This window comes from Anoplopoma fimbria, chromosome 3 (genome assembly GCF_027596085.1).
Source record: "Anoplopoma fimbria isolate UVic2021 breed Golden Eagle Sablefish chromosome 3, Afim_UVic_2022, whole genome shotgun sequence".
In the NCBI taxonomy this organism is placed as follows: domain Eukaryota; kingdom Metazoa; phylum Chordata; class Actinopteri; order Perciformes; family Anoplopomatidae; genus Anoplopoma; species Anoplopoma fimbria.
In genome coordinates, this window is record NC_072451.1 from 26,052,328 (window position 1) to 26,073,570 (window position 21,243).

General features: G+C 37.6%; 3 protein-coding genes across 3 annotated transcripts; 2 read left to right on the forward strand and 1 right to left on the reverse strand.

Moving 5' to 3' along the window:
* Positions 1–1,772: 1,772 nt before the first annotated feature.
* Positions 1,773–3,348, reverse strand: LOC129089187 (apolipoprotein D-like). Its single transcript, XM_054596569.1, has 5 exons — positions 3,261–3,348; positions 2,982–3,115; positions 2,727–2,848; positions 2,206–2,294; positions 1,773–2,099 (listed from the first exon to the last, which is right to left on the reverse strand). The coding sequence occupies exons 2-5, from the start codon at positions 3,099–3,101 to the stop codon at positions 1,858–1,860; spliced, it is 573 nt and encodes a 190-aa protein (XP_054452544.1). The 5' UTR covers positions 3,102–3,115; positions 3,261–3,348; the 3' UTR covers positions 1,773–1,857.
* A 7,200-nt stretch (positions 3,349–10,548) lies between these two features.
* Positions 10,549–12,093, forward strand: apoda.1 (apolipoprotein Da, duplicate 1). Its single transcript, XM_054596631.1, has 4 exons — positions 10,549–10,665; positions 11,407–11,528; positions 11,643–11,728; positions 11,858–12,093. Exons 1-4 carry the CDS (start codon positions 10,549–10,551, stop codon positions 12,091–12,093), a joined length of 561 nt encoding a protein of 186 aa, XP_054452606.1.
* Positions 12,094–13,844: 1,751 nt separating this feature from the next.
* On the forward strand, positions 13,845–19,928 carry LOC129089121 (COP9 signalosome complex subunit 9). Its single transcript, XM_054596485.1, has 3 exons — positions 13,845–14,055; positions 15,616–15,688; positions 19,362–19,928. The coding sequence occupies exons 1-3, from the start codon at positions 13,957–13,959 to the stop codon at positions 19,397–19,399; spliced, it is 210 nt and encodes a 69-aa protein (XP_054452460.1). The 5' UTR covers positions 13,845–13,956; the 3' UTR covers positions 19,400–19,928.
* The last annotated feature ends 1,315 nt before the right edge of the window (positions 19,929–21,243 follow it).

Genomic DNA, 21,243 nt, shown 5'->3' on the forward strand with positions numbered 1-21,243 from the left:
ACTGTCTATTTACAATTGTAAACAAATTGTAAGAAAGTAGTTTTTAAGAGGAAAGTTTTTGCATATAGATAGTATTAATTATTCTTCTGGCTGTTAAACAGGCCCTATTATGCTATTTTCCGGGTGCATATTTTAATCTCCAGCTACAGTTACAACATGTTTACATGCGTCAATGCTCATAATCCGCCTTGTTTTTCTCATCCTGGCTCACCTGCAGCACCTCTTCTCACCCTCTCTCTGAAACGCTCTGTTGTAGCGCTTGCTCCTCCCTCCAGAAAGCAAAGTCTGCTCTGATTGGTCAGCTAGCCCGCTCTGTTGTGATTGGTCAACGTTTCACGTGCGTCGGAAATGTCCCGCCCCTTACAAACAGATTTCAGCCCTGTCTTCCAGAGCGGTTCAAAAGACTGTTGAAGCTGTCCTCGGCTAAAAGCAGCGAACACAACATTGCGTTTTTGTTGTACCACTCTGGCAAAGTGTTAAAAATGAAATGTAACCACTTTTTCTTCATTTCATCTGCCTTCAGAAGTCCAAACAAAGGTAATTTCAGCTCCGTCTCTCTCTTTTGTTGTTTGAGGGCCAAACTAGCCGGAAGGAGTTTTACGTCACTTCCGTAACATTATGACCTCATAAAGTTATGGAAGTGAAGGAGATAATTCATTCGAGCTGTTTCAGGCAGCTCAGGAGCTTCTGAGGGAGAGGGTAACTCCTTTTAGGCGTGGACTTCAGGTTTTACACTCTACGGACCTTCTACATGTACAAAAATATATATAACACACTAAAGGAGAGGGAAAAAGTGGAAAAGCATAATAGGGCCACTTTAAGTGAAAAGATGAAGGATTTATTCATAATAACTGGCATGGATTACCCTCAGAGTTTTTCATTTAACATGTATAAGCTGTATACAAACATTTTATATATGGTTTATAACACATTATAGTGTTGTAGTGAGCAGGTATACATGTTTATTCATGTATTTATCAAGAAACACCAATAAATGAAGGCTTCTGTATGAAGAGATAATGACAATTTATCTTACAAAAAATCTTTTACTCCGTCTTCGATCATCAGCAGGAACAAATTAAAATAGGCTCCTTGCCCTGCTTGCACTGCTAACACTGTTCTTTACAACCATCATTTTTCCTCTTTTACGTGTGTGTTTCAATGGGTTTTAAATGTGCATTGTTTGTTTGATGTTGATCCCTGTCAAAGGAAAATGATTATTGCTTTGTGATTATAAGCTTTATGTTATCTTATTGTCAATGTCTAGTCTAGTCCCTGCATTTTATGGAACAGCGACCAAAGCTACTAATAACTACAAAAACCAAATGGCTGCCAATCTCAAAATCTGAGATGAAACTTGAAACATGAAGTTTAGAAACAGGATGCATGTGGTAATTAAACCAATTTAGCACAAAATTACACTCCAATATCTGTGGTTATTTATTTTTGGGCATTTCAGTTTATAGGATTTCTGCCTTCCAAGGATCTGCCAACTATAAAACTTTATAAAACTATAAAAAGCAATTATTTTGCTGTAGAAAATCTCTTCGTCTGTACCTGACAAAAGAAAATAATTTCAGTGTTCTGAGTTCTTTGGAGGCAGAAATCCCAGTTTCAGTTTTTAGAAATCAACTACTGGGCAACGAAGATGTGCGTGTTTTCACTGAATATTTAAATTTATGAAATGTGAGTTGTAGTATTTATTTGCCTTTGAAATTCAGACTAAGCCCTGTAGCTATAAAGAAAAAAAACACCACATTATGCATTTCTTTTTACAGGTTTATTGCACTGACTTCGCATAAGGTATCGACAGGGTAAAACATGCGGAGCACACACTGCATACAGGAGTATCTCCGTTTACTGGTTCATGGCGGCGCAGTAAGTCTCATTCTGGTTGGTGGGGACCATCTTATTCACATCTAATCCGATGGAGGACAGGATGCCGTGCAGCTCCTCGACGGTCTCCTCAGACAGAGTGGGCTCTCTGCTCAGGATCCAGGAAAGCTCAATGCGGAACAGGCCGTAGTCGGCACAGCCGTAGACCAGAGAGTGACCCTCGTAGTCGCTGGACAGCACCCAGTAGGGACCAGGAGGAGTTCCTGCAGGAGAGAAGAGTATGAGAGTCAAAGCCGCATGGATATTATATACACAAGTGACTGCTCAGATTGACTGAACTTGAATACATTTGTAATGAGACTTCTTTACCTTCAAAGAAGGAAACCTCTAGCTTGGCAGGCTCAGAGGGGTTCTTGACCTTGGCAGAGCCGACGATAGAATTAATGGTTCCATCGTCACTAAAAAAGATTGAGGTAAAACATAAACAGAAATTAAATAAGCCACGCATTTTCTTCACTTCTAGGTCTTCATCTAGTTTCACTAAATTATTTTACTTAATAAACTTGAAACATTGTCAAAGATCAGTTTTTGATCCTGTGTGTTCATGGTGCAGGAGTTTTGGCCAAAGTTTCAATACAGGCAAGGTAAAAATAAAAGTACATGGGAGCAATTCCATCACAGTGATGTTTATTGTACAATAACACTAATTTAAAAAAAACCAAAAAACATTTTTTTTTCATTTGGTCTGAAAATGATTATTTCAATTACGACTGAGTACGTTCCAAAGCTATTGAGTCCAAGCAGTACCTTTTTTTTTTTTTTTTTTTTTTTTTAAAGGATATATACAGTAGTATATACAAAGTATAGGCATTTAGGCAGTATGTACTCACAGCAGCTCACTGTTGAGGACCCCGATGACTCCAGGACTCTTCAGGCTGTAGGTGGCAGTGCCGCACTCTCCTTTCTGGAAGCGTGTTGGCAGCTTCATGATCTCATACCACTTACCGATGTACTGCAGAGAAAACACAGTATTTCACACTAAGAAAACTGAGTACTGAACATTTAATTGTTGCAAAACAGGCGAGGCTCTCTTGCTTTACATAATGTTAATTAGAAGCAAAGGAAAAGGCAGATTTCGCATTAACCTGTGAAGCATCAAAGTTGGCCTGAACAGCTGGTTTGGGACATTTGCCGAACTTCAACAGCTGAGCGCTGGCTGCCAGAACAGACAGCAGCGTCAAGGAAAGCACCTGCATGGCCTTCATCTTATCACAATGACCTGCAGAGAACAAAACAGCAAGAGTATTGAGACAATCATCTTTACGTCAGGAGGTTGCTCCTGAAAGAGCATCTTTTGAGGGTTAATTAGAGGAAAGAGCAGGAGTTGTGAGGAGGAGGAAGAGTCGTGGCTGCAGTCTGTTCACCTGTATGTAATCAGCGTTACTACTCGTTTCCAGCTCATTCAGTTTTGAAGACCTTTTATAGATCGAAGGACATCCTTCAGCCCCTCCTCTTGTGTTAAAGTGTTGAAGAGGGGGAGTGTGGGAGTTGGCACCTGTTCAAATAGAACTCACACCTCCTGATGTTTGTAATCTGTTATCTGATTAATTCCTCTGTCCATTTATCTCAATGAAACTAGCTTCTTTTTTAGTATGTTTTTCTTCAAGAGGAACCTTAAATGTTAAAATTACACTCAAGTTTGAAAAATAAGCACAAACAAAATATCTAAATATCTCAGTGCTCGCGTTCACAGAAAAATCAGTCTCAAAGCATCCAAGCTAATATTCTGTGAACTAAAGGAATGCATTTTTCATGTTGTGGACTTAAGAGGCCACATTTCCCCTTATTAGATTTGTTGGAGTTAAAAATTAGCATCTCCTTATTTGCATGGCTTAAATATTTTACATTTTCTCCCCAAAATCGTCATCCCAGAGATAATTTGTATGCTGTTCATGTTAGTGAAAGAGAGAAGGTTGCATGAATCACCCAAAACTCTTAGTGTCGATTTAGTTATTAAGAAATAGTTATACAGACAGAGTAGACATTTTGGGAATGTGTGTACTCAATTTGTCATGGCCATGGCCATGTCTCTGGTTATTCCTTGTGTTTCATGTGTTTTCCCTTGTTTGGTTATCTCTGTGTGTGTCTGTGAGGTGGGCGTGTCACCCCTCTCACTCTCCCCAGCTCCCTAATTACTGCCAAGCTTACTCACCTGCTCCAAGCCACACACACCTGCCTTCAATCTACTCATCAACTCTGCAGTATTTAAACACCAGTCTCACACACACTCACTGCCAGATCGTTCTCCGCATTATGCCAGACCTTCCAGCGTTATTCCCCGGACTGACTTCCCGTTGCCGACCCTGCCTGTCTACGACTCAGCCTTCTGTCCCCGACCCCGAGTTTAACCTCCGCTTCCTCTGGTTTCCTGTCTGCCTGATCCCCTGCCTGTTTCCCTCTGTGAGTCTTATCCTGCCTGTCTGTATGCTGAGTTCTCCGCTTTAAATAAAGCTCCAGAACTGTATCCGTCTCCTGGTCGTTCTGCTTTTTGGGTCCACACCACATGCCGTAACACAATTCTTGCAGAGAATTAGTTTAAAAGATTGATACCACTCATGTTTGTCTGGTAAATTTTAAGCAAACATCTCTTGTGTCCTCGTCCGGACTGTGAGAGCCACTATTGGCCTCGTTGGCCAGAAAGTTCCTTTCATACGATTCATCCGAACCAGGACAATAGCGCCCGCGTTGTCGGATCAAGACACTACTACGTTACAGTTGGCAGTTGGTTAGCTTAGCATAAAGACTGGAAATGGGGAAACAACTATCCTGGATCCATATAAACCACCTCTAAAGCTAACTAATGCTTTTTAATCCATTCAAAAGCTAAAGGGTGGCTCAAAGCAAATGCTATAAAATTGTTGCTTGTAAAAATATTTTATTTACCTTCAGACAGGGCAATGCTAACAGTTAACTAGAGTCATGTTTACTGGACAACATGAATAGGGTTATTGAGTTTATTAAGTGAATAAAGATTTTGCCGACTTGACTTTAGCTGCTTTATCTAAAGAAAAAAAAGGACTTATGTCTTTAGCAGTGGCCTTTTCCTTTTACCAGGAAAGACAAAGTAAAAGTAGGCATTCTGCTTTTATCACCACCAACATCAACCTTGAATTTCACTCCAATGTTATCAGCATCAGTCTTCCAATCTCCCAAAATAAGTGCTGTCTCAGGGGAACACTTATTGCATCTTCCTGCTTTTATGGACTTCAAGCTTTCTTGGCGTTTACTAAAGCCCACACACCTGTGAGGAAAGATTAATTGGGCACATTTGCATCTGGTTTTCTTGATGCTCCCACAGCAGCTCTCTCTCTGTCTCTGTATTCACTTATAATCCCTGCCCTGCTTTTACAAGGTGCTGCAGGGGCCTTGGAAACCACTCTGCACTGGAAATGGGTCGGGCTGAAGCCGTCTGTAGGTGTTTATCAACAGCAGATATGGAGAAAACAGAATCAGACAAAAAGCTGCAGGAAACATTAAAAACATTCAACGTTGCGATATTATTGTAAGCAGCAAAAGAGGCATTGTAAAGATGGTCAGAAATACAGTATAACGTGATAAACAACTGCTTTGAGTTTCATTTATTTTGTTGATTATTACTTTCAACGCATTATCTACATCCTAAGTTTTGTAACGGTGGTCTGGCAATGTTAGAGAATAAACTATTGTCTCATGATAATTTACATCTGTTGTCATACAGTGGTCTCCCAGCAGAAATGATGTAACCACTTTTGAAGTAAAGGGTTATTTACAGCTTTGTAAAATACATTCAGAGGCAGATATGTCCTTTGGTTCGAGGCAAGAGTTTTAGTTTGTCAGAGATGAAAAGATCAACCACCGCAACATTTATTTTTTTAACAATTCAAACATCAGGTTTCTTGCATTTATATAAAAAGACAACATCGTCTACAAAATACATGCCACATACAAATTCTATACATACTAAATCTCAAATGATACTGTTTAAGCAGTTAGTATACAAAAAAAAATCTACATTAACTGTTTACTTTAATATGCAACCGATTTAATTGGCTTGAAAAATGTAAAAGCATCATTCTTATCCTCCAGTTCACCTGCATTCCTCTGATACCGAACAGAACATATATATAGTCCAGATACATTGATCTTGGCTGCAACATAATCTGCAATTGAACTGTTTGGTTTAGGATGAATGGAAAGTCAAAAAAGGTCACTTAGCGGCTCTATCAATCGCCTGTGTTTTCTTTACACTCGTACATTCAAAACAGAGTGGATGTTCACCTGAGAAATGACCTCTGACCCTCAGGTGTGACACATTCTCAGGCATGTTTGACCAAAACCATGAAGAGTGGGCGAAGGGATTCTTATCTTTGTTAAAAGATAACCAGATAATGTATCAGCTTAACCAAACAGTCACCTCAGTCACTGTGGTGATAACACTAACCAGTTAATAAACAATGAAGAACTTGTTATGTGTTTCATGAAGCAAATGTTAATTAAGTTAACTAAATGTAATGTAACAACTATAAAGCTAAATATTGTGTCTTTGTAAAGCCTTTACAAAGAAACAAGCTTTTTTAATATGCGTGGGGGAGTTAAACATGATAACGTGTTCAGTATGTAAATGTAATTATTTGCAGGTGTGTAGGTTCCAATTAGTAGTTTTTTTTAGAATGTAATTTTTCTACATTTTTTTCATTTTTTTAGACTTTAGTTGATTCCTTTGGTTGTTTTTATGGATCTTTTTTTCTAATAGCAAAATGTCTGTAGTCATTAGTCAATTCAACTTCAATTAATTTTAATTCAATATAATTCAATTTAGTTGTGTAGCCTAAAATCACAAATCAAAAAATTTGCCTGAGAGGGCTTTACAATCTGTACAGCAGATGACATCTTCTGTCCCGGGACCCTCGCATTGGAACAGGAAAAACACCTTCAACGGGGAAAAACTGTAAGAAACCTTAAGGAGAGCAACAGAGGACACTTCCCCCAGGATGGGCAGAAGTGAAATAAATGTCATGTGTACATAATGAACAACATATTGTGAACTACCTTTATAGTAAAAGTCAGTTTTTTAAAGATGCTTTCATTGATGAATAACTGTAACATCCTTTTTTTGCATGTTATCCCTCATTTCCTGTCACCTATCTACTGCTGATTGTCCAATAAAGGCCTGAAATAATAGGAGATATATGTATATTTAATTTGGATTTCCCATTTAACTGAGACCCCTTCTAGCTAACAGCCATTTGTTTACCATTTTAAGTTTTTATAGAGGGTGGACACAATAACAGCAACATATGTGCATACATCAATACGGTGCAATACATATAAAATTAAAAAATGAAACTTTTTGTTAAGCTTTTAAAAAAACAAAAGTACAGTTAACCAATTCTGTGAGAGGCTGTCAATTCACATAGGTTAAAGGTCAAGGATGCTGCCTCAATTGTCCCTCAGCACCAGCAGAAGGAAACATTCCCAAGGTTTATGTGTGTTTTTGTGTGTTACGGCATACTTTCACATGTTTAACTTTGAGTGTTTGTGTGTGTGTGTGTGTGTGTGTGTGTGTGTGTGTGTGTGTGTGTGTGTGTGTGTGTGTGTGTGTTTGTGTGTGAGTACACAGGTGCCAGGCGCCCCAACATGACCCATGTCACCCTGTCAGTCATGTCTGTTTATGTTCCTGTAGCACGTTAGTCCAGGTCGATCAATTAATGGATTTGATTGACAGAATGGCAACTATTTTGATGTGAAGATTTCACAGGGGCCATTTTCAACATTTACATTTTTTTAAATATTTACTTGTAGCATTTTCAAAGCGTGGTATTTTTATTCAAGGATCCAAATGCTTCCTCCACTACTGTGAATGTCTATAATAATTTGCTGTTTTTCGTGCACATGCAGCACCTACATGTTAATGCTCGAAGCACAGCTGAGTAGCTAATCTTGTATTGTTTTTCCTATTGTGTAGTATTTTTGTCTTTCTATTTCAGAAATCCTTTTTTTCCTGGGGGTGTAATGTGCATCATGGCCTCACAAGGCTGCCAGTGTGGTGATAGACTTTTATTCTGGAATAAATTCAGGTGTGTACCGTGCACAAAACCTGGAGGTGTTGGCAAACTGCTTCCTGAATGCTCCAGTTTCTTCAGTCTCATGTGCTCCTTTAATATTCCTAACCCTTTATATATATTTTTTCTCGATCTTTGAGCCAGTGAACCAGTGTGGTCTGTTCTTTCATTGATCATCTACTGACCAGTCGCGCTCATCGCCTCCATCCAGGGAAAAACCTTCAACTTCGACAAGGCTTTGGTGTATCCATCTGCAGCTAACACTCATTCCTCTCTGAAGTGTATTAGCTGGAAATTGAGCCTTTTGATCTTTCTCTTCTTTAATTTAACCTTGTTTGTAGCCATTGGGCTTTGTGTGAAAGCAGACAGCATTTAATGGAATTTGCATTTAATTAACAGTGTTTGGTTTAATCTGAGTTGAGTGTTAAACAGCTGTGGTTTACTGCACCAGGACATTTCACAAATTTCAATGCTGAGCTATACACTGAGAAACTGATGTTTAATTTCAGAAATTGCGTGGGCTTTGCTGCATTTGGACCATGAGCGCTGCCACATTTTTATATTATGTATGGAAGATCCTGACTCTTTGAATGAATTGATTAAGTTGGCACACGTTCAGCACTTAATGATCATGTGCCAACCGACTTTAAATGCATGAGCATTTGATCATTCATTTTAAGAAAATCTGAAGAAAAATAAGGCGAACCACAGCAGCATTGAAAGTCCTGAAGCCCCTGTGTGTATGAATATGTGTATATGTGTGTGTATTACAGTAAAGTCGATACCAAAGAAAAGAAAACATACTTAATTACCAATGTAGTTGAATCTGTTCATATTGTCAGGATGAAAACTTACTTTTTAAGGTAACAAATGAAAACTGTTAGTTTGATGAAGATTGAATATATATATATATATATATATATATATATATATATATATATATATATATATATATTTATTCTAAAATATGTTCACAATAACTTACTTTTACACAGTTCAGCTCATTGTGTAAAGGACAACACATACTAAATCTTTGCTTGTGTGAAAATTATGCTCTTGAACTGTTTGTTCCTGGACTAAGTGGGCTTGACCTGAGTCTTGATAACTGACAGAATGAGAGTCACCAGTCTGACTGGCTGAAAACCAACAAGGAGCAACAGAGAGGATTCAACTCGCAGCATACTGAGCCAAAAAGGTCAGACAAGGGGAAAATATTTGGCTGTAACAATCATGTGTGCATGTGTCAAACATAAAAAAAAGCATGCAGAGACCAATGTCACATAATGTGTGCTATTATGCAACAAAACTAAGAGCCTACAGCCACGGAGGTTTTAATGCCCATTTAGTAATTCTGTTCTTTAGGATTGCCCTGATTGCATTCACACAGCAACACGTTCACATTTTGAAGCTGCCCAGCACAACCACAGTGTAATCTGCTGGCCAATGAGACGCTTTTCTGTTTTGTGCCTGGCCCATGTGGTGGTGATACTTTCCCCACCCAGATTACTGCCTGACCTGATGATTGAGCTACATGTAAAGTGAGAGGATCTGCACCGCGTTGCATGGTAATAGCTTACCCACCGAATAGTTGTCAAGACATGTCACAATGAGCTACAGATGTCCACCGGTTGGTAGCACTAGATGGAAAAGTCAGAAGATCGCCAAAGCTTTAACAATTCATCCTGTGGGTAACATGAATGACTGAATCAAACTTCATGGGAATCCATCAAATAGTTGTTAAAACATTTCACTTCAAACCACAAATATGAGCCTCTACTGTAGATGAAACGTCAGGAGATCACCAACGTCATTAAGATTCATTGTCTGGGGACGATTAAAGTATGTAGAAAATGTCTTCAATCCAGTCAATAGTAGTAGTGGACAGAAAGACCAACATAACCAACAGTAGAGCCATGTAGCTAGCTCAAAAAGTTTAAAATCGTGACTCATCACATCGGTCTCTTTGTCCAACCAGGACTTAGTGGGACATTTTATTTCTTAAGTTTGAAAATACATTAAATCTATTTTCATCCACATTAAAAATGACATCTGAGTCACTTAAAGAAATACTCAAAATCACATTCCTGCGAACCTAAAAAAGAAGAACATCCAGATTGGTTAATACAATCTCTACTCGTGTGTCTCCCATGACTCCACTTTGCTAATAGTTTACTTCATGTCTGAAATAAAGCTGGCTCTACACAAAGACACCCATTGATGACAAAACGTCGCAGTGCTGCAAAACCTCACAGAGAGCAACGTCTCTAATTCAAATAACAGAATTTGTCCGAGGGAGAGAACATACATCTGAACCGCCAGGACTTAGAGGTAACAACGTATATTTGGTGATGTAAATTAATAATAAAATGGCAGGTCACGCATTTATGTCTTTTACAACCTTTTTTGTAAGGAAAAATGCTATTTATTAGCCTTAATCGATGTTATATTTTCTTGTGTTTAAAGAAATAGTATAGAAAAATGTTCGTCTAAACTTTCACATTTAAAATACTTACTTTTTAGGTGACTTTGTATTTTTTTTTATTATTAATATTTTTATGTTGTGAAATCCTTATCCTTGTCGTCTTGCAGGTAACAAAGGCCTGTTTCGACCATGAAGTTATTTTTTGTTGTAGTTTTTGCCTTCATCGTCCCGCTCATCAGGGCTCAGGTTCCCCATTGGGGTCCATGTCCAGAGCCAGAGGTTCAACCGGCCTTCAACCTTAAACAGGTAAAAGCTACTTTATAAGAGAAAATGATAAATAAATTGTCAGACTGATGCCCAGTGGTTTCCCTTGGTGGTAGATGATATGAAAAGCTGTCCCTATTCTCTTGTGCTATCTTAAAAATGACTACAAACTGTATTTTTCCGCATGAACCACTGCTTTAAGTTTCAGTTTTTCAAAATGTGTCAAAAATGATGTATGTATGTATATTATGTATAGCGGTAGATTTGATTTGATTTTTATTCCATAGCAAGTAGCCATTCATAGTTAAACAATTAGCATAGATGGCACGTAACTTATTACCATCTTAACATCAAACAATAGGCATTTATGAGCAGTTTCTACAGATGAAATGAAAGGTTTATAACACATCATAATGTTGTAGTAGGCAGAGCATTTATTAATCTAAATGTCAACAACTATTCCAACTGTGGACAGACATACATCAATGTTGGATAATGAATCACAATATAGTAATGTCATACATACATATATTATATATATGCTAACTCCTACATTAAAGTGTTAATTCCTCTGAAATGTAATGGAGTAAACGTGTAAAGTAGCATAAAATGTAAAGGTGAAGTCAAAAGTGTACTGAAGAACAAGGATATGTAGTTAGTTACTTTCCATCAATGGTTAAAAATATTTTTACTGAATCCACTAAAGCATGTAGATTTATTCATAGTCTCCACTCGCAGCACTCTGAATTGTCTTTGAACTCCTGTGTGTCTTTGCCCTCACAGTTCATGGGAAGATGGTTTGAAATTACCAAACTGCCGGCCCAGTTTGAGAAGGGCCGGTGCATTGAAACCAATTTCACTTTGAAGACAGACAACTCCATTCGAGTGGTCAGCTCTGAAATACTGTGAGTCCTATCTGCAATTTCCTTTGTGCAAATATGGAATCTAGAGGTAATATTTGCATGGTGTGTAAATCCCCCTTAATCCAACATGAAATTTGACTGTGTGGAATAAAACAGAAAATCAGAGCTGAGGAAAATCGAAGGGACTGGAGTCATAGAGGATATGAAGAATCCGGCTAAACTGGGAATAACTTATTCTTACGGTGAGAGAGACATTTTACAGTCAGTTGATAATATTAGTGGAGTTCTTAACATGAAGTTGTGTCAAATCAGGAGAAAACATTGTAGGTGATATGCTTTTTATTTCTGTTTTGTGCTCCTTACCATCACAGTCCTGCCCTACTCCCCTTACTGGATCCTGTCCACTGACTACGAGAACTCGGCCCTGGTGTATTCCTGCACTGACATCCTGAGGATTTTCCACGTCGACTTCGCCTGGATCCTGGGCCGGACACGAACCCTGCCGGAAGCCACCGTCCAGAAAGCCATGGATATCTTCGCGAAGAACAACATCGACGTGAGCAGGATGATTCCCAGCAGGCAGAAGGACTGTGACAAAACTCTCTGAGCAGCACAAGATGGTGCTGTTGTTGACAGGAGAGAAAATGATTTATTATCTGTTCCATAAAAATCTATTGACTAATATTAACATGATTGTGAGGAGGGATGTAGTAGAAGTAGACTCAACTAAGTTTCTCAGTTTGTTTATGTGTGGAACACAACTTTCCTACCTTTTTAAAACAAAATTAATTACAGCATAAATAACTGCATGCCTATTTACTGTGCATTAAAGTAAGTTGTTTGACATGAGGGTCTTTAACAGCATAAGTGAAATCATAGTCGTACCCACCTTTCTATTCAAGGCATCATCCCTGGTTGTAATATTATAAGCTTAATGCTATGCACAGTTTAAGCAATTTAAGCTGCTACCTTTGTCATAATGAGCAATGTGGAGGAATCATATTGGAAAAATGTATCTTCTCTGTTATACCACAAACTTACATCATCTAATTATGGTCAATAAAAGTCAGTGAAACTTACTTATCTTCTTTGATTCTGTGCAGCATCTTTTTAATCAAAACATTTTTAATCAACATCAGTGTGCAGGATTTCTATAACACCCACACACACGCACATACACATAGATACTGCATATCAGTGAGAACATTATTTGAAAATATTTTTATTAAGGTTTTACTTCAACTGTAAAAATATTTAAACTACAATCCAATTGCTACATCTTACAGCTTGATACCCTACTACAATCTGTCAACATACACCACCCTCTGTCCTTTCTCTACCAGCGTCTTCTCACTGCGTCAGACAATGAAAAACTCCCAAAACAGACCTCTTTAACAGGGAAAACAGAGTATAAGAAACCTCAGTAAAAGTAATCCATATCACAAAATGATACATATAATGTGAACATTTTTTAAAAAGATTGATCCAGGAGGATGTATGGGTGTGGTCACATTAATGTAAAAAAGACATTTTGTATTAGACACCAACAACACAGCTGTAGAGGATCCACATCTCATCAGGTCACATTTGATTACAAAACAACCGGTTGCTTCACCGCTCAATCTTAAACTAAACATTCTGCCTTCTCTCCTCCGGCCTGGCAAACAAAACCTGCTGCAAAGAAGGTTCCTTTCCTTAAACACAACTCGAGTTTTTTATAATCATCCAGCCAAAATATATCAACATAAATGGAAGTCATTTTACTAAAGAGGACATCCCTTATGTCTTCGTAGACAGAACAGTAAAACAAAAAGTGCATCTCATTTTCAATTTCACCGAGCTTACACAACAAACAGATTCTGTCCTCCTCTGTAGTGGAATGAAACCTACCGGTCTCTAGGGCTAATGGTAATGTTCCTGAGCGTAACTGTGCACGTAGGGATCTTTGCCTTTTGTTTAAGTTGTACTTAACATAAAGTTCTGCATTATAGTTATTCTTTATGAGACAATAAGTTCGTAACTTTGGTTTACACCATATGTCAACTGACCACTTTTCTTTATGCATAAGAAACAGTTTGGTCCTAATATCCTGAATATTACAAAGTAACCTGTTCTGAAAAATGAAAGATATATACATTGTTATCCTCACAACATGTTGGTCTATGTGTTTTATATATTCATTCATTTAATCATTATTTTGGCAGCATTTTCCAACATCTCAAATCCCCACTGGAAAAGCAAAACAAATACTTTTAATGAAGTAACAGACTGGTGTTTTTGGTGACTTCTGCACTAGATGAGTATTGAGCTGAAATCATACAGCGGAACCTTTGTGTCTTCATTCGGGCTTTACGTCGGATTTATTTTGACGCGACACCGCATTAGCTTTGGCTGTGTGAAGCCACTTAGCTGTCGCTTCTTTAGCTTATTATTTGATGAGTATTTGGCGATAAGACTCCGTGGTTCATCGATGCCACTGAAGGATCAGTCAAACTCGACGGTCGCCATGAAACCAGCAGTGGACGAGATGTTTCCCGAGGGCGCGGGGCCGTACGTGGATCTGGATGAGGTCTGTTAGCTCGCTAAGCTAACCGAGCTAGCTTAGTTAGCTACGTAGCTATATACACATATATATATCATTTTATTTATTTATTATTATTATTTTTTTTACTGCCTTATGCCCTACTAGTCAAATGGCTGTTGAACGTAAACTGCTTAAAGTTGCAAAAAATAAATAAAAATATATATATCAACACGCTAATGTTAAAGTTGCCGCAGCTTGTTGCCATGGTAACGTCGATCACGTTGTCACGTCATAATGGTGACCAACCCAGACACTGTGGTCATGTGACACAGTATCAGCAGCTGAATCAGTCTGTAAGAAGAACATATAATATATATATATATATAAGAATATATATATATAAGAATATAATATAATTACCAGCCACTTCATGTATATAAAATAATATAGCACTTTACCCTTTTAATATTTATTCCTTTGCACACATTTGTTTACAATCTACAGTACACTTGACTTTTATATACAGTACCAGTCAAAGGTTAGGACACACCTTCTCATTCAATGGTTTTTCTTTAGTTTTTATTTTTTTCTACATTGTAGATTAATATTGAAGACATCCAAACTATGAAGGAACACATATGGAATTATGTGGTGAACAAACAAATGCTCAACAAACCAGAATATGTTTTATATTTTAGATTCTTCAAAGTAGTTGAATGAGAAGGTGTGTCCAAACTTTTGACTGGTACTGTATATAGACTATTACATAATAGTTTTTTGTTTTCTATTTTTACCCATTTCTACATACCCACCCATACTCTGTGCAATAAACATATTCTCTTTACTATTCAATTTTGCTAACCCCCTGATCAATATTTTTGCACTTACCGGACAAAAATCTGTGCTGCTCTCAAATTGTAAAACAGCTATATTGTACATGTCGAGGTAGTTTATCACATTTTTATTGTAGTTTTTGTATTCTATATTTATATTCCTTGACTTTTGCTAGACCTTGGGGTCGTTGCTATTTCCTAGGACTCCCCCTCTTTGTCGTTTAGTCGACTAATTGGTTGTTTTGGTCTTTGTTGATTAAGATTCCATTTTTTAAGCTTTTTTCATGCTGAATGACTTATTTCCCAAAAACATTATGAGCACATCTCAGGTTTGAACAAGATTTAAAGTGGTGCTTTTGTGTGATTCTTTGTCAAGGAATTCAGTTTTACAGACCTGTCGAATAAATTAACTAATTGTTTGATTGACAAAATAGTATGAGTGTTAGTCGACAATAATTTCTTTTGAGGACAGCCCTTGAATTACCCTTTAATATGCACATATTTTATGCACTGAACATCGAGGTAAATTCCTTGGTGTTCAGCTTTGTTGTCCTTGTTTTTAAGCTGTATATGTATTTCTATGTTCTTGTAAATGGTTCTGTGTAAATGCATTGAGAGCAACTTAAAACCGGAGTCAAATACCTTTTAAGTGTGTACACATAATAAAGCGGATTCTGTTGTATTATATCGTAATGATCTACTTTATTTTACACTTTGCTGCCTTTCTTGGATTGAATTTGTGCCTCTGAGCTGCATGTTTGTTCTCTGGCAGGCTGGGGGAAGCACAGGACTGCTGATGGATCTGGCTGCCAATGAAAAGGCAGTTCACTCAGACTTCTTCAATGGTAAACAATTTCTTCATATATAGACAACCAGCCATTCCTTAAATTTTCTCAACAGCAAAACTAACAATCTACTTAAAATATTGAGGATTTACTGGTTTATTGTTGTTGTGCACATAATTAGTTATCTGCAGGCAATGTACAACCACTGGTCTTACTAATACACTAATCCAATTAAAAGAAGAAATACCCGCGTTTGAAACCAGAGCTGTGTATATACCACACAAGGGCAACGATTTGCTAAAAAAAATTTTTTTTTGTAAATTTATGATACAAAGCAGTTGAAAGATAATTTGAGTCAGATTAGCTAAAATTAGGTCACAATTCATCTAAGATTTTTAAAGCATTTTGTACATTGCACATTAAATCAAATAACTGTGAGCCAATTGCTATAATGTACTGCCACATCAACACTAAATAATTGATAATGGTACATTGGTCCAGTTCCCAAAGATACATTTTTCACTGAAATGCTGCAGACTGGGTGCGTGTACAGCATTTCAACAATACTTCATGTGCCTGGAGATGACAAAGTGTATTGCTGTATTTATTGCCTTCATCTGGGAGGAGTTGAAGGCCAAGTAGTGCAGCTGGCGGTGCCACTGGTAATATCATAGCACCATTGGATGTTCTGGATACTAATGAATACTCTGTTCGGTTGTCCTTTACCTGCAACATTAGTACCTCCAAACTTTGGACTTCAGGCTGTTCAACAGATTGTATTCAAGTCTGACATTTTCCTTTGGGTAGAATTTCTTTTCAGGAAGTGAATGTCTAGAAGTAGGTGTTTGATTGGACGGACCTGGAGAGGGGTGTGTCACACATGTTACACAAACCCCCACATATAAACCAAAAAAACCACAGAGACTAGTAACTTGATAAAATGTCAGATTTTGACAGCTCTGTAGATGTTTGGTGTTTGGATTTGACTGCATGCTGTTTTCTGAAAGGAGTCTTACAACACCGTTTGGCTGTGCTGATCATCTCAAAGGGTTTTTACAAATAGATCATTTATCAATGCAAATTAATTTAGCTGCTCAGGTAATCTGAAGCGAACTGAGGAGGAGTCATCTTCAAATAGGAAAAAGTCAGTTAGGGCAGATTGAATCTATTAGTACATGATGTTATTTCACTCCTGGGCATCATAGCGCTGCTGGCTTCACAGCAGGAAATCCCTTTACTGGCCCCAAAACATTCCTTTAACCCCCGCCCCCCTTTTACTAACTGTGTTTTATAATATAGAGTGATCTCTTGTCCCGAGGCGTAGCTACATCAAACGTCCACAACTTCTTGCCATATGCGACACAGATTCCACGCAGACTTCTCAGCAGGAGCTCTGTGGATGTGCTTTGTATGAGGCTAATTTAGGGTGGCAGGCTTTATTCCGTTCTGATAGAGATGTGTACCACTTAACTGTCTCCAGGCGTATTGAAAGCAGCTCCCAATCCCCTGGCCTACATTTATAAAGGGATTTTAAATGTTGAACAATCAGTGTCACACTGGCTCAGTTCTTTCTCAGTCACAAAAGTGACAATTTGTGCTAATTGGTGTTATTTTCCATTGAAATATTCAGGCTACAGCAGTTTTGTGGAAAAATATCTTCAGTGTGTTTCACGTGTATGGGTCTCGTTACATGTTTTTTTTACTTTCTAGGGAGGCTTACAGGAAACTAAAGTATAATTGAACCACTAAAGCAAGTAAAACATGAATTAATCTTTTTTAAAAATGTTTGTGTATTGTCAGGTGTATGCATGTTTAAAATACAGCATTAACACTCCTGGCTCAAATTCATTCATCACTAAATACTTTCATTTTGCCTGCGTGTTTTTATAATAGTTTAAATGAGGTAATATGAAATATATCTTCAACATCGCTTTTATTCACTAGTTCTTTTCAGGTAATCAGGTAATACGGGTTGACATACAAAATGCTTCAATGCATACAGTGATGTTTTGGTTCTTCCAACTTTGTAACAACATTTTGTTTTTTTTCCTGTTTTGACGTGATAATGCCCCCGTGCACGTATGGGCACCGACATATTTTTGGCTAATAGCATATATGACTTTTAGAAGAAACACCTTTTAAAACAACAGTCTGTGCACAAGGAGGACTTGTGGATAATAAACGCAGTGCAAATTCTTGTGCAGTCTGAACAAAATGCACTGTACGCGGACTGACTGCAGACGGTGCTCATACAGCAATAGAACACTTAAAGTTTACATAAAAGTACAAGGGGATCGCACAAGCTTTCTTTATTACATTTTTCATTTTACTAAAACTAAGATTTCAAGACATTAGCTATAAATACAACAAGGATTGCCCATTCCTCTCTTTTTTTTTCCAACAATGAAATGATTAGTTGATCAATCAGTCCGTTGACTGATTAACCAGCATTCCTTTTTTTTAGGAAAAAATGTAATAAACACAATGCTTTATTGTTTTATGTGATCATAAATTAAGTGTATTTAGCTTTTGGACTGGTGATCATACAAAATGATTCAAGACAAGATATCACCTTGGGCCATAGGAATTTGTGATGTTGTATTTTTGGGGTATTTTTTGACATTTGACAGATCAAACAATTGAGCCACAATAATTGAAAATGAAAAGGATCATCAGTTGCAGGCCTAGTTTGGTAAACACCAGTGCTTTTTATTTGTTTTTATCAATTAATAATCTGCTGATTATTTTCTCTAAATTGATTCATTGTTGTGCCTAATTTGGTGAAAGATGCTGGTAATCATTTCCAGAATTACGCTTTTAAGGTTAATCTTTTTTAGGTTAAAGAATAGCTTTAAATTCTCTCTTGTGAGCCAACGTTTGGCATTTTTGCTTTAAAAATGACTAAAGTGATGAATAAATTATCAAAATAGTTGCCAACTCATTTTCTGTCGATGGACTAATGGTTGCAGCTCTAGAAAACACACAAAATAATCTGAAAAGAGCCATATCTAAAAGGTCAATGTCCAAAATTCTAATGAAAGTTTATTTTTCTTTAAGTTGGATCACTGTGATTGTAAAGGGACAGTGTGAAGGATTTAGTGGCATCTAGTGGTTTGGTTGCAGATCGTAACCATCTAACCGTAGTAATGCTCTTCGCCTCGCTCGGGGACCATCCTTACCATAATGACTCGACTTTAGGAGCAACAGAAGTCAGATGGCTGCTGACAGTCCCTCGGGTTTGCACTCTCTGCTGCTCATGTTATGGCCGTTGCACAAACATGTCAGGTAACTACCATGGCCTTCAAGTAACGTAAATATGCAAAATAGGCGACGCAGCACGGCGAACTCCGTAGAGAGGACGCTAGCTATGAATATAATATTCCATTTCTGTCAATACATCCCCAGACATCCTACACACTGGCCCTTTAAATGAAGGCTACCTGCATAAACAGAGGATGTGGCACATATTCCCATGCATGTTCGTACACTTCTGCTGCTGACCTCTGACCCCACAAACTGTCAGACCCACAGGAAGGCTGCTCAGCAGACTCCTCAGCGAATGCATTCCCAGATCCTTTTACTTTTATCACCCTGCACCCCTCCGACTCTCTCAACCTATTACGCTTTATGAGGAAAGGCCTGACTTGCAGACACATTTGAAATACAGCCAGTGTTTCACTGTCCGGCTATTATATAACTGTAGTTTTAATAATTGTGGTTTTTGTTTCCACAGATTTTGAGGATCTGTTTGATGATGATGACATCCAGTGACATAGACTCCCCAGTTGATGGATGATATTCTCACCACTCCACATCTTTTTTTTTTTTCGGGTGGAAAGCAAACCAACCATTTACTGTCTAATTGCATACAATTTCCTTTCATAGTTGTTCTAGTTTCAGGCTTTTTTAAAAACAATCCTTAAAAAGTTGTCACCAGCTCCAGATGTTGTGAAATTCTCAAGATCCTTAGGATTCCTTCATATATGGTATGTTTAAATTATGAGCTTGTATCGTGCTCATGTCTTGGACTGCTTCTAAACTGGATTGCAGGTTTGAGTGCGCTGGAGAACACCTGTTAGGAGCGTAATTATACATGTGATGGGCAGAAGCTCCATATGCTGTCGCTCTTTAACATGCTGCAGATGGCATATGATGAATGATGGTCTGCTAAAATTACTTTAATTATTTTTAGTGTCCGATAGTCACATACGTTCTGTGTTTGGTTTTATATCTGCAGTGAGTCCTGTTGTGTCATGAATTTGCACATGTGTACAGCAGTCTGTGCATCTACACTTGTATTTTTGTGATCAAAAATAAATAATAGTTTTTTTTATATGGAGCCATATGTGTGACTGATTTTCTACATTCAAAACAATTTAATATGTTTAGCTTAATATCACAAATTTGCCTCAGGGGGCTTTTAGATCTGTACAGCAAACAACATCCTCTGTCCCTGGACCCTCGCGTTGTGGAGAGCAACTTAAAAGGGATCACTCGCCCAGGTAGACGTCTCGTTTACTGAGTGAACATATGAACATAATAGAATTACAACACAGTCATATTTCATGATATAAATGATTCATATAATGAGAGTAGTAAGCATTTATGGAAATGTTTGACTATTAATAATAACACAAGCAGTGGATATAATAGAATAATGATACTAAAAGCTTTAATGGTATCAGTAATAGATATATAATTGTGACTAGTAATAATAATAGTAGCATTGATTGTCAGGCAGGGCCACGGCATGAGGCACGACAACGGTCCAAGTAGAACCACGTTCCATGGACACCTGAGGGGCGAGAAAGCACAAAGACTCCGGGGAAGAAGCAAAGTCACTTTGTTCTAGCTTCTCAAATGTGAATATTTCCTGCTTATATCTGCCTTTTATGACTAGAAACATATCTTTGGGTTGTGCGCTGTCATTCGGACAAAGAAAAACATCTAAAAACATAACCATGGACAGAATAAATGATAATAGAAACAATGCTAGTTCCAGCCATTATGGAATGCTCCAGAAAAGGGACATTTGTTTTATAAAATATCAATCTAAAGTCAATAATGAACTTTGAACCTTCACCAAGTTGTTAATTAATAATGTCTGTTATAGGATTATCTTAAATCTTAAAACTTCTAGATGAACACTATTCCAGGAATATGAAGTGGAGAACGTAAAAGTAAATTTAAGGAACCTCGAGTATCAACACCAAAACTGCAGCAAAATAACAAAATAATATATGGTAACTCATGGAGACTTACTTTATAAGCAGGAACCAATAGTAATATGACAGAGCCAGGGCTGCTGCAGCTATCCGCCTATAGATTACATCACTACAGCATATGTGTGAGACCAACCTAGTTTCTCATTGCAGCATGAAGTATTTTTCATTCCCAGTTTGTCAGTAAGATACCATAAAGATTTAATCTTCTCTGAAACCTAAGTATTTACTGTATAATGAGATACTCCCTCAACATGAGTAGCCTACCAATGAGAATGCTGATGTGAAGGTAAATTATATTTCTAGTTTTGTCCAACAGCATATTTGGGTGTTAATACTATTCAGCACAAGACTGATAAAAAGCTTATGAAGAGGACGAAATGCAAATTACAG

Coding starts and splice junctions, on each gene's coding strand:
- LOC129089187 (XM_054596569.1), bottom strand. CDS start 3,101: ATGAAGGCCATGCAGGTGCTTTCCTTGACGCTGCTGTCTGTTCTGGCA. Junction 2,849..2,981: donor CCAACTTTGATGCTTCACAG/GTTAATGCGAAA, acceptor TTTTCTCTGCAG/TACATCGGTAAGTGGTATGA. Junction 2,295..2,726: donor GTCCTCAACAGTGAGCTGCT/GTGAGTACATAC, acceptor AATCTTTTTTAG/TGACGATGGAACCATTAATT.
- apoda.1 (XM_054596631.1), top strand. CDS start 10,549: ATGAAGTTATTTTTTGTTGTAGTTTTTGCCTTCATCGTCCCGCTCATC. Junction 10,666..11,406: donor CGGCCTTCAACCTTAAACAG/GTAAAAGCTACT, acceptor TTGCCCTCACAG/TTCATGGGAAGATGGTTTGA. Junction 11,729..11,857: donor GGGAATAACTTATTCTTACG/GTGAGAGAGACA, acceptor TTACCATCACAG/TCCTGCCCTACTCCCCTTAC.
- LOC129089121 (XM_054596485.1), top strand. CDS start 13,957: ATGCCACTGAAGGATCAGTCAAACTCGACGGTCGCCATGAAACCAGCA. Junction 14,056..15,615: donor CGTACGTGGATCTGGATGAG/GTCTGTTAGCTC, acceptor GTTCTCTGGCAG/GCTGGGGGAAGCACAGGACT. Junction 15,689..19,361: donor TCACTCAGACTTCTTCAATG/GTAAACAATTTC, acceptor TTGTTTCCACAG/ATTTTGAGGATCTGTTTGAT.